Below are 13,334 nucleotides of genomic sequence, written 5' to 3' on the forward strand. Positions count from 1 at the left end.
CATGGAGGTATAATATAAACAGCGCACTATCCACTCGGCCACCGCTGACGTGGGAAATCTGTGGAGTCTTTTTGTCTTGATGTTCTGAGACCACTGCCTCCTGTGGTAGCAACATAGAACTGCAGGTCAACAACGACAGTGGATGGAGCGACAAATAGGATTCCCTCTTCTTGGTGTGTCGGCTTACAGCCAACACACAAAAAGCGTAATCCGGTGAAGGTGTTCTACAGACCGCCACTACTTGCGACTAAGTCAGTTAGTTTTGTTTCCTGGGGGCGACCAAAGACAATGACAGCACAAGCTTCTGCGGAGTAGAGACTACATTATACATGGTCTGTAATACCCTCCTCCCCCTGGGGAGGAGAGGAGAGGTCAAACAGACCATTAGCTGTGAGCATGTGCCGTGTGTTTGTGGGAAGCAACTGGTCTGGAGTAAGAGGCTGTAGCTCCAGGAGTGAGAGATGGGGGTGGAGGAGAGAGAGAGATGGGGTGGAGGAGAGAGAGAGAGATGGGGTGGAGGAGAGAGAGAGATGGGGTGGAGGAGAGAGAGAGAGATGGGGTGGAGGAGAGAGAGAGAGAGATGGGGTGGAGGAGAGAGAGAGATGGGGGGTGGAGGAGAGAGAGACAGATGGGGTGGAGGAGAGAGAGATGGAGGTGGAGGAGAGAGAGAGATGGGGGTGGAGGAGAGAGGGGGTGGAGGAGAGAGAGAGAGATGGGGGTGAAGGAGAGAGAGATGGGGGTGGAGGGGAGAGAGAGATGGGGGGGTGGAGGAGAGAGAGAGATGGGGCTGGAGGAGAGAGGGGGTGGAGGAGAGAGAGAGATGGGGGTGGCGGAGAGAGAGAGATGGGGGTGGAGGAGAGAGAGAGAGAGATGGGGGGGTGGAGGAGAGAGAGAGAGTGTGGGTGGAGGAGAGAGAGAGAGAGAGATGGGGGGGGTGGAGGAGAGAGAGAGAGAGAGAGAGGGGGTGGAGGAGAGAGAGATGGGGTGGAGGAGTGAGAGAGAGAGAGAGAGAGAGAGAGAGGGGGTGGAGGAGAGAGAGATGGGGTGGAGGAGTGAGAGAGAGAGAGAGAGAGAGGGGGTGAGCTCAGTGTGAGCAGAGGCAGCAGGACGGTGAGACAGCAGAGAGGAGGAGGAGGTGGGAGGGAGAGACTTCACATTGAGAGAGGAGGAGGAGGAGGAGGAGGAGGGAGAGACTTCACATTGCTTTTAACAGCATTAACCTGGCACATTGCTGTATATAATTTAGTGCTCTGACGCAAGGGATATACAGCAGCTGTCCGCTAGTGAGGCACACACGCACACACACACACATACTGTACGCACACACACACACACACACACACACACACACACACACACACACACACACACACACACAGCACAGATTCAGAACCTGAGGGGCCCCAGAGGTACTCTTGGGCTGGTGATAGCTGACAAGTGGAGATTTATCTATCGCTATCGTGTATTAGTATTCAGTATTCATGCAGTCCCACTGAAAAAAAAGATCTATATGTCAAGGGAGCCCTGCATACAAGAAGCCCCACATACAATAAAATATACATTTAAAAAATAAAATTATACAAGATACATAAAGATGTATTTTTTTTATACAAATGTACGCATATTTAATGAGTTATTGCCTAATTTGCATACCTAAACTTTTTTTGAGATAGGAAGTGTAATACAAAAAACATTTCTCTTGATGTGAAGATGGTAAAAATTCAAAAAAACTGGTAAAACTTCATGAGGATATCTTTAAAGGAAAAAAAACTATGTTACCCTATATTGTGTGAGCTGTAAGGTCATGAAAAAGGAAATCATGAAAAAGGAATACCAGCACTCAAAATAAATACTTTCAGTTTTTTTTTTTTTTGCATGAGCTGAGAACAGATCAGTGCAACGCAGAGTTAGGCTGGTGTTAGGGACTCTGGATGATTCAGTGTTAATTATCTGTGTATTTGGATGAGTGAAGGGGCTGTATCGTTACATCTGACACTCTGCTGACATCTTGTGGAAGTCGGCTGCATTGCTTAAATGCTGCGCTCTTTAATCAAACATTTAAGTCAGCTCACATTTAATGTAGATTTACAAACTTTTGGCTTATATTTGCTTTACTGCCCTCCATGAATCACAAGTACAACATCTCTCTTTCTCTCTCTCTCTCTCCCAGGAGTCAGTCAGAGGTTTTGAGACCACGCCCCCAGGCCTCATATGCCCCTTCGCCTTCTCAGGCTCCTCCCTCTGTCCGCCTCCAGCTCTCCTCTGATGTAAGCCCCTCCCGCAAGACTATTATACCTTCACCCCCACCCATTCTATTGATATTTACTTCAGAATGTGTTATTTTAATGTAAACTCAGACAAGTGGTACTTGGTGTTAAACCTCAGTAATTCTCACTCTGCTGTGTTTGCAGGTTAGAACCCATTGTTGAGCGTGAGTATCACTCTGCTGCTGCTACTCACCACCATTCACTGCAAGTCTGCTGTGCTGTCTCCAATTCAATTACCTCTGAAATACTCCCTCTCTCTGTCTCTTCCTCTCTCTCCCTCTGTCTGTCTCTTCCTCCCTGTCTCTTCCTCCCTCTCTCTGTCTCTTCCTCCCTCTCCCTCTCTCTGTCTCTTCCTCTCTCTCCCTCTCTCTGTCTCTTCCTCCCTCTCTCTGTCTCTTCCTCCCCCTCTCTTCCTCTCTCCCTCTCTCTTATTCTCTCCTTTATTCTCGCTCTTCCTCTCTCCCTCTCTTAATCGGTCTCCCTCTTCCTCGCTCTCTTCCTCTCTCATATTCTCCCTCTTTCCCTCTTTCTCTCTTCCTGTCTCTTATTCGTCCTCTCTCTCTCTCTCTCTCTCTCTCTCTCTCTAGGGTTTGATGGGGAGCCGGTCGAATGACAGCTGGAACTGTTGTCATAACTGGAGGAATCCTCGCTGCAGTGATTCTGCTGTGCATCGTAGCAGTGCTCTGTTACTGCAGGCTCCAGGTAACACTCCACCCCCCCTATCTGTACGTCAGTGCGTGTGTGTGTGTGTGTTATCAGTAGCCTTCTTTCATCTATCCCTTTCTTCTCACATCTGTCCTTCTCTCCCCCCCCCCAGTACTACTGCTGCAAGAAGAATGACTCGGAGACGGACGTGGGCTCCATGGTGGGAGGGGAGTCCCGGCCACACTTTGCCTGTAACGCGTGCAGCGCCCCTGGGCTGGACGGGCCGGCTGTCACCCCTCTGTCCCTGGAGGCCCTGGAGCCCCCGGCCCACGGCTACTGCCCCACCTGCTCCCCCTACTACCTGCGCAGCTCCGGACTCACGGACGAGATGCGCAACGGGGGGGAGCGCCTGGGCTTTCACACCTACCACTACGACAGCCCGGGGGCGGGGGCGTGTCTGCCGCAGGGCCCCTCCCCCTACCACTACGACAGCCCGGGGGCGGGGCCGTGTCTGCCGCAGGGCCCCTCCCCCCCTCTGAGCTTCTACAGCCCCGCAGACGACATGTCTCTACCAGGGAGACGGCCCTACAGCACACAGGTCTGACCAGGGAGGTCTGCACACACACTCACACACACACACTCACACACACATACTGCGCTGCACACACACACACACACACATACTGCGCTGCACACACACTCACACACACACACACACACACACACATACTGCGCTGCACACACACTCACACACACACACACACACACACACACACATACTGTGCTACACACACACACACTCACACATACTGCGCTGCACACACACACACACACACATACTGCGCTGCACACACTCTCACACACACACACACACACATACATACTGTGCTACACACACACACACACACATACTGTGCTGCGCACACACACACACACACACACACACACAAACAAACATACTGCAGACATACTCACAGATATACACTGCACTGCACACACACAGATACACTGCACATACACACACACACACACACACAGATACACTACACGCACTCTCTGCGACAGTCACATACACACACTGCAGAAGTACAGTGCAGACACACACACACACACACACACACACACTGCCATGTGGCAAGAGGTGCTGATCCGTCCAGAGCCCTGCATGTCCAGGGGAACGCCGTCCTGCTTGTCCTCTCATGTGACTCCACCCCCACGGCTCCGTCACATGGGCCGGTCAGGAGACCTGCCCCCAGCGGAGGGGACTGACCTGACCTGACATTACAGTAACATCAGCTCCACCAGCCTCAGTTTCTGTCTCGACCCCCCCCCCCCCCCCCCGTCTACTGCTGCCTATTGTTCTGTTGTTCAGTGTGTCATTGTTCTTTCTCTCTCTCTCTCTCTCTCTCTCTCTCTCTCTGTCAACACAAAACTGTGAAAGAGAATCCTGAATAATGAGGGCTACTGGTGTTTCCTGCGGATGCTGTGTTTACGGTAGCTGTGACAGCTGCTTCCAGTAACCCGTAAACGAAACCGAAGGATCTCTTCCTTCCCGCCTGTGTGAGTTTCACCCTGAAGGCTTGGAAGGGGAAAAGCAGAAAGCAGATGTGTTGATCTGAAGTGTGGTCAGGTTGAGGTTTGCTCTGCGGTCATTCTGTAGTGGTTCAGTACGGTTCTGCCTCCCAGGGCCGTTTCCCCCTCTGTAAAGATAACTGGAAAAAGCACTTCTGAACGGCACACTGTCCATGATCAAATACAAGCTAGATTGATTAATATTGATATGAAAAAAAAATTGCACACACTTGAACTTTCCACTGAAGTCCACTTCCTCACATCTTCATCCTTCACCCCCCCCCCCCCTTGTGAACAATGGAAATATTTCTTATCAATCCATGTGCTTATTTAAATGTCACCATGTTTTCTTCACTGGAGTGCAGCTCAGCATTCTCACCAAAGACACAGCTGCTCAGATCAGGAGAAGGGAATATTGCGTTTTAGAATTCACCAATTCAGTATCTATCAGAGATTTATCGGTAAAGTCACTTCATTGGGTGTTTCCCAATAACTCTATTTCCTTTTTTCACCTCTCCTTTCTATTCTCTTGTTTTATTTACAGATGAATAATATTTTCAGGGGCTGTACTGTGTTAAAATACATTTGAGATACGACAAACAGTTGAAAAAGAAGAAAAATATCCACAGAATGTTTCACAGAATGTTCCTTTTTGAAGATAAATAAATGTTTGTACCTGCCTGGACATGACTGTGTCTTTGCTTCCTAATGAACGGGACTCAACCATCCTGAAACATCTATCAGACTGATTCACACTTTGGCCAAAATGGAGGTGTTTATGGGTGCTTTAAAATTGAGGTGTTTAATACGGGTGCTTTATAGGAGCAGTAAAGGGAAAATGCATGTTTAGCCCTGTTTTAAGGTTACTTATGATCATATACAATGATTCAGATCAAAACATTGACAAAACTAGCACTTTTGAGAAAGTCTGATAATTGCTCTACCACCGTTTTGGTCATACAATGGATGTGGGTGGGCATTTTTAGTGAAAAATCATTAAAAAAAACATGTTAAACTCTCAATTTCAAAGACAAGAAAATCATCAAAATTATCATGAGGGGAGGATGAACACAGATGCCGCAAACTTCAACAGGTCCCAGAATTCCTTCCTGGCACCGCTTGACAGACAGAAGTGATGACTCAGAGATTAGGGAGATGAATAGATGAGACAGCGCTATACAAATAAAGCTTTGATTGATTGATTGACAGGGAGATAGAGAGAACGGCTCATATACAGTATAGAGGCCAGAGGAGATAAGAATGGTAAATGGACTGCACTTATATAGCGCTTTTCCACCTTAGCGGCACTCAAAGCGCTTTACAATGGCCTCTCATTCACCCATTCACACACACATTCACGGCAGCTGCCATGCAAGGTGCTAACCTGCTCATTGGGAGCAATTTGGGGTGAGGTGTCTTGCTCAAGGACACTTCGACATGTGGACAGTCGGAGCTGGGATTCGAACCACTGACCCTTCAATCACTGAACGACCCACTCTACCAACTGAGCTACAGCCGCCCCGCCCTACAAGAACATCTGATGTGTCACATCTTCCAGTCAGGCTGTTTCCTATTAGTGCTTCAGTGGGTGTCAGGTGGACAGTGACAGGTAGATGGTTCAGGTGGGTAGTGGATACCAGTTGGACCAGTTCACACTCCTGCAGAACCACTCCTTCCACTTCCACAATAGCTGAGTGGAGCAACACCAAAACCCTGGAGGTGAATATTCCAAATGCCATCCACACACACACACACACACACACACTCACTCACTCACACACTTACAAGCACTCACACACTCACTCATGCATGCACACACAAACATTCACTTATACACACACACACACACACACACACACACACACACACTCATAAACACACACACAGGCAAAATAATAAACATTACCAACGTTTCCAGGAAAGCACAACAGGTACCTACTCTCCAGACTCCACATCAGATGATGGCAGTGCCTCCATTTTAGAGCTGGTCTGTCTGCTGGGTGACAGAAGGGGAGCAGACGGAGAGAGAAGATGTACGCTGAAGGTAGAGAGGAGAAAGAGAGGGGAGACAGGTGAGAGAATGGAGACACATGAGAACAACAATATTAGTTTACGTTTGTACAGAGTTGGAAATAAAGAGACTATAATCATGCACAGAGCTGTCCACACACACACGCAACACACACACACACGCAACAAACACACACGCAACACACACACACCTTGTGTCGGGTCGTAGAAGAGGTTTCATGGTGGGGGGGGGGGGGGGGTCTATGAGTGATAGGGAGATGAAGAGACAATCTGAGAGAGGGACAAGGGGACTGGTCGACCAGAGTGGGTGTGTCCACGTGGCTGTCACTTAACCACACCGTCTCTCAGGGCTCCAAATTACCCTGTCAAACCAGTCTCTGTCTATTCCTGGCCAAAAACACTCAGGACACAATCTCTACCTTACTACCTGTGTATTCACTCACCTGTGTGTATGTGTGGAGTGGGTGTGTGTGTGACCACGGTAGCTGTGACAGCTGCTTCCAGTAACCTGTAAACGAAACCTAAGGATCTCTTGGAGTTACCTGTCTGCTGCTTTGCCCCAGTGTTACACAGCTGCGTTTACCTTTGGACCTGTGCTGAGCTCCGGTGGAGTGATAATCTCCTCTGGCTCTCATCTGGTGGACTTTACCCCCGTATGCTGCCCGGCTCACCTTCGAGGACGGCGCTGGGCGGAAACCAACCCAGAGTTTCACCTGCGGAGCACAGAGCGAACACCTGGACGACTGGTGTCACACCTGGACAACTGGTGTCACCTGTGTGGAGGACATCACCTGTGGTGGAGAAACACCTGGACACCTGCAGGCTCACACACGCGCGCACACACACACACACACACACACACACACACACACACACACACACACACACACACACACACACACACACACACACACACACACACACACACACAAACAAACAAACACCTGTTAAAATTCTGTTTACTTATCGCCATCTAGTGTACAAACGCTGGAGTGGAGTGTCAGTGATAAATTATTCGAGTTGCGATTTGAACACTAGAATCCGAGTGTAAAGTGCATCCGGGAGCCTCTGTGCTGGAAGAGGCATCATCATCATCATCATCATCATCATCATCATCATCATCATCATCATCAGCATCTCTGGAAACTAGCGGCCATTTTGATCACCTGCAGCTCGAGCAGAGAGAGATCGGTAAGTAGCTTAGCCACCATCAACTTTTCATTTGTACTTTTGAAGTTTATTTAACACTAGAATTTGAAAATTTGATTAACATTTACATTTGTTTAATATTATTGATTCAATTTAGCTATATCTTCCAACACACGAGCCACGTTTCTGCCAATGTTTCTAGCAATTGACACTTTTCATGAAGCACTTTTCATGGCTAGCTAGCTAACACATTTTATAAAACTTAACCCTTTTAACCCTGAAAATACAGTGACAACATTTCGAATATTAATTGGATTTTCCCTATAATACTAGAACGCGCAGTTTCTCAGCTTTCAGCAAGTGTTGGAGTGAGGAATATTTTAGATTTGTTAGATATTTTTTAAATATTATTAAATATTTGTTAGATATTTTTTAAAATGTTGCCGGTGACGTGGTCGTATTAAAAGGGGGTTGTCTGGATCACCGCTGATTGGCTGAGAGCTCGTTCTACAGTGCTGGATCACCGCTGATTGGCTGAGAGCTCGTTCTACAGTGACACATTCTGATATATCTGGGCTAAATATAATGTTGTTTAAATATCAGTGCTTATTGACTGACGCTAACTAGCTAATGTTAACCTACTTGTTTCTAAGAAACTGCCTTCAGCTTCAACTAGCTGCGTGCTAGCCCCAATGCTCGCTAGTTGGTTGGAGCAAGCTAATGTCCTGTTAGCAACTTTACCCCTTTTTCAGTCCTGTACCCACTGAGCAAAGACACGTCTAAAAGACGTCTTTTAGATGTATTTTTCCTATTTTTTGGACGTCCAAAGACATCCAATTAGGAGCCAAAATGTTTTTGTTTTTTTTTACGTTCAGATATTGAACCCGTTTTGCACGTCCACAGACGTCTTAGAGGGGTCCAAGCCAGACGTGTGAATATTGACGGGTCCAGCAGACGAACACACGGGGTTCAGGACCGACGGACGTTATTAAGACGTGATCTGAACGTCTCCCTGACGTTGCGTGTTTGCTGGGTCGCTCATGCCAGACTACAGTCCTTTCACCCTCCGTTCACTTCGCCGTCATAATAAATCGGTGTCGGCCTATTTAGGAGAGGCGCTCATATTTACAAGTGTCAGATAAACATGAAGCTTCACTTACCTAAGCTAAAGGGTCTATTTAAACAAATGCTGGGGTTTGAAGCCTCGGCGCTACCATTAAATAACTTGTTTAGACGCGTTTTGTCCGAGTTAATTTATTTTTCCGAGGTAGTCTTCTTCTGTGGTGGTTGAAGTTTCAAACAGACCACCACCACAGAATCTATCCACTATCAGTCTCTGCAGAACAGGAAACGTAACATTCTGTCAAACGAGCAGAACGAATTATACAAATAAAGTTTGATTTGATTAGATTAGTTGCCTTCAATAGAGCTAATTTCAACAGCCCATCTGTCTTTCTGTCTGTCTACCTGCAGATTCTGCACAGCCGTGCATCCTGATCTACTGGGATTCGCTAGCGTGCTAGCATTGTGTGTGTGTGTGTGTGTGTGTGTGTGTGTGTGTGTGTGTGTGTGTATGTGTGTATCGCATACCTGTGTGTGTGTGTTTACCTTCCTGTGGGGCAGGCCAGTGATTGGCCAGCCACGATGATGGAGGAGGTGACCATCACAAGGGCATGCGACGCCCACTTCCTGGACCAGATGAGCGAGGAGGAGATCCTGGCCTGTCTGGTGGACGACTCCCGGTCCAAACACACGGTACGAACGCCTAACAACGTGACCACAACACGACCACAACACGACCACAACGCGACCACAACACGACCACAACACGACCACAACACGACCACAACACGACCACAACGTGACCACATCTAACCAGACCTAAACACCGTAAGAGCACATGAACATGACCATAATATGACCAACATGACCACAACTAACCAGACCCAAGCACCTGGTAAGACTGCACATCACCATAATATGACCACAATTTGGGTTGCAAAGAGGAAACATTTCCCGTAGTTGCCTGGAAACTTTCCGGAAATTTCCAATGGGACATTCAGGTACGGAATTAAGGAAATGTAAACAAAAAAAAAAAGTTTTCCAAAAGCGTATAACAGAGAATTCAAATGTAGTTGGAAAAAAACAAACATAAAATGCAATTCTAGATCTTTGCAGCATGATCTTGAATGACAAAAATCTTAACATGACCATAACATGATCACAACTAACCAGACCCAAACACAAGGAACATCTGACCCTGACACAGACAGACACACGGTGGAGCAACCTGAAGGCTTCCATCAGTCCTCCATATGGGGTAAAGGCATCGTTATCATATCGGTAAAAAAAACTTGATAGATGCAACATGTTTCTGTAAACCTCCAGAACGTGTGATGATGATGGTGATGATGATGATTTAATAGCTCATTAGCATGTAATTGCCATGAACATCACACTTTAGGGGGTTGTATAAACAGTTATATATGTATATTTTATGTTCTTATCAGATAATATGGATTTTTTACATCATAGGCATACTAGTGTAAATGAGTGAAAGTGAGTCATTGTTAGTCCCTGTCTCTGCCTCTGTTGATCTGTGATACTGTAGATGTGTATGTACTGTAGATGTGTGTCAGATTGCTGCTTCTGCTCAGACATTATCCAACGCCATCTCTGTGTGTGTCAGTCAAACGTGACAGCTATTGATGTTACTGTAGCTGACTGGCCACGCCCCTCCCTCCCTGCAGGCCCCTCCCTCTCTGCAGGCTCCGCCCAAGAAGGCCAGGATGAGAGACAGCCAGCAGAAGGAGGACGCCATAGACACATACCTGGTCAGACACACACACACACACACACACGCACACATGCACACAAACCACAGAGTTCTAGGACACACTGTAGGCCTCATCCACTCAGCCCAACCCCACTGACAGATACCAGATAGGACCACGCCCACTATCACCACCACCAACCACAACAACAACAACAACAACAGATACACCCTCTCTGCTCTCTATCCCACTCCCCTCCCCACTCCCCTCCCCACTCCCCTCCCCACTCCCCTCCCCACTCTCCTCCCCACTCCCCTCCCCACTCCCCTCCCCACTCCCCTCCCCACTCCCCTCCCCACTCTCCTCCCCACTCCCCTCCCCTCCCCACTCCCCTCCCCACTCCCCTCCCCACTCCCCTCCCCACTCTCCTCCCCACACCCCTCCCCACTCTCCTCCCCACTCTCCTCCAACCTGACTGGTGGAATTCTCTCTGCTCTGTGTTTCTGAATTTTGTTTTAAAATTATATCATCTAGTTCTCTAAAACTAAAAAACATACATTTAACACTTCCAGAGTGTTCACACAATGCCTCTAAGGGTCACAAAAAACATTAGTTAACTGTTAACTAATGCTTATTTAGGGTTAGGTTAGGTTACTAATGTTAATTAATACCTTAGTTAAGGTTAGGGTTAGGGTTAGGTAAGTTAACCTTAGTTAACATAAATAACATTAGTAAATGGTTAATAGAGACATTAGTTAACTGTTATTTAATGCTTAATAATGCATTAACTAATGCTTATTAATGTACCCTTATTGTAAAGTGTTACCACTGACCTTTTTTGCATTTCGGTTTATATGACCTTTTATGTGTTGCACTTTGTCTTGATGCTTTTAATGTCTCATGTAAAGCACTTTGAATTGCCTTGTTGCTGAAATGTGCTATAAAAATAAACTTGCCATACCTTGTTCTTGACTGGTGGAATTCTGTACTGTACAGTTTGTATATTGTACACTGTGTTCTTTGTCTTCCATACTCTATGCTCTGGAGGATAGAATCTTACCATATTGGTTTTGCACAACTCAGCTGCGTACAGTCAGGTACTGAGACAGAACCTGACTGAGCTGTACGTTCTGTGTGGTTCTGCAGAGGGAGAACCATCGGCTGCAGCAGGCCAGCCTCCGCCTGGAGCAGGAGAACGACAGCCTGGCGCACAGACTGGTCACCAGTAAGATCTCCCTGAGGACCGCCCTGGACCAGGTACCACCCTGACCCTAACCTAACCCTGACCCTAACCCTAAACCTAACCCTGACCCTGACCCTGACCCTGACCCTAACCTGACCCTAACCCTGACCTTAACCTGACCCTAACCCTAACCCTGACCCTAACCTGACCCTGACCCTGACCCTGACCCTGACCCTGACCCTGACCCTGACCCTGACCCTGACCCTGACCCTGACCCTAACCCTGACCCTAACCTGACCCTGACCCTGACCCTAACCCTGACCCTGAACCGTGTCATGCTTTTAGGGCGCAGTCCTCATACGAGCGGAGGCCTCCGGGGGCGCATGGCTTCCAGGAGCAGTGATATTCGGGTGTGAATGACTTCCAGGTGCGCTCGTTTTCACTCGCCAAGGAATGCAATTCAAGCTACGCGTCCGAAGATAATAATAATAATAATAATTATTATTATTATTGTTATTATTATTATTATAAAAATGTAGGCTATCCCCTATGTTGTTATTTGTATGTTCAGCAAGTATGTGCGCCCTCAAAGCATGGAATCCCCTAAACACTAACGCACATCCCTACTGACCCCCCCACCCCTAAATCTACCCACTGCCGCCGGACAAGTGTAGCGGCCCGTGTCCCCCAGCCCTCAGAGGTGTGCTGGTGTGTAGGGGCCCCGTGTCCCCCAGCCCTCAGAGGTGTGCTGGTGTGTAGGGGCCTGTGTCCCCCAGCCCTCAGAGGTGTGCTGGTGTGTAGGGGCCCCGTGTCCCCCAGCCCTCAGAGGTGTGCTGGTGTGTAGGGGCACGTGGCCCCCAGCCCTCAGAGGTGTGCTGGTGTGTAGGGGCCCCGTGTCCCCCAGCCCTCAGAGGTGTGCTGGTGTGTAGGGGCCTGTGTCCCCCAGCCCTCAGAGGTGTGCTGGTGTGTAGGGGCCCCGTGTCCCCCAGCCCTCAGAGGTGTGCTGGTGTGTAGGGGCCCCGTGTCCCCCAGCCCTCAGAGGTGTGCTGGTGTGTAGGGGCCTGTGTCCCCCAGCCCTCAGAGGTGTGCTGGTGTGTAGGGGCCCCGTGGCCCCCAGCCCTCAGAGGTGTGCTGGTGTGTAGGGGCCCGTGTCCCCCAGCTCTCAGAGGTGTGCTGGTGTGTTGGCAGGCAGAGGACAGAGTGGACAACCTGACCAGAGAGCTGTTCCACACACAGCAGAGTCTGCAGGTGGCGGAGGAAGAGAAGAGAGGGAAGACGGAGGAGGCTGCGATGGTGAGACAGACTGGGACGGGCGTTTATATGTCTTCATCACTGAGGGACACCTGGGACGGGCGTTTATATGTCTTCATCACTGAGGGACACCTGGGACAGGCGTTTATATGTCTTCATCACTGAGGGACACCTGGGACAGGCGTTTATATGTACCTACGTATCTCATAGGTTAATCTCTACCTGTAAAAATTGGTGTCAAAGGTCATCTCCGGGCGGTTTCAGTAAAGTTTCTGTCTCCCAGCTGAAGGAGGTGTTCCGCAAAGAGGTGGAGAAAGCGGAGCTAGAGGTCAAGAGGTCATCAGGCATCGTCGCGGACTACAAACAGGTCAGCAGAGGACCCCCCGTCCACCGCGGCGCCTCAGGCGTTACCGTTACAAACCTGCGGGTTTTCAGCCCGGTCAGAGACTGACTGACCAGCTG

The 13,334-nt window shown here is 48.6% G+C and overlaps 2 protein-coding genes across 2 annotated transcripts in view; both read left to right on the plus strand.

Annotated features, from left to right (window-relative positions):
• Window positions 1–2,876: 2,876 nt before the first annotated feature.
• Window positions 2,877–3,516, plus strand: LOC311319465 (protein FAM163A-like; the record flags this gene model as incomplete). Its single annotated transcript, XM_084451026.1, has 2 exons — window positions 2,877–2,969; window positions 3,085–3,516. The coding sequence occupies 2 exons, from the start codon at window positions 2,877–2,879 to the stop codon at window positions 3,514–3,516; spliced, it is 525 nt and encodes a 174-aa protein (XP_084307152.1).
• Window positions 3,517–9,308: 5,792 nt separating this feature from the next.
• Window positions 9,309–13,334, plus strand: part of LOC311319466 (rab GTPase-activating protein 1-like) — a gene marked incomplete at both ends in the record, with an annotated part of 5,741 nt that continues 1,715 nt past the window's right edge. The window contains 5 exons of the mRNA XM_084451027.1: window positions 9,309–9,419; window positions 10,433–10,498; window positions 11,585–11,695; window positions 12,810–12,914; window positions 13,156–13,239. Of these exons, the coding sequence (XP_084307153.1) occupies window positions 9,309–9,419; window positions 10,433–10,498; window positions 11,585–11,695; window positions 12,810–12,914; window positions 13,156–13,239 (477 nt within the window). The remainder of the gene's footprint in view (window positions 9,420–10,432; window positions 10,499–11,584; window positions 11,696–12,809; window positions 12,915–13,155; window positions 13,240–13,334) is intronic.

This window comes from Borostomias antarcticus (genome assembly GCF_949987555.1).
Source record: "Borostomias antarcticus genome assembly, chromosome: 16".
In the NCBI taxonomy this organism is placed as follows: domain Eukaryota; kingdom Metazoa; phylum Chordata; class Actinopteri; order Stomiiformes; family Stomiidae; genus Borostomias; species Borostomias antarcticus.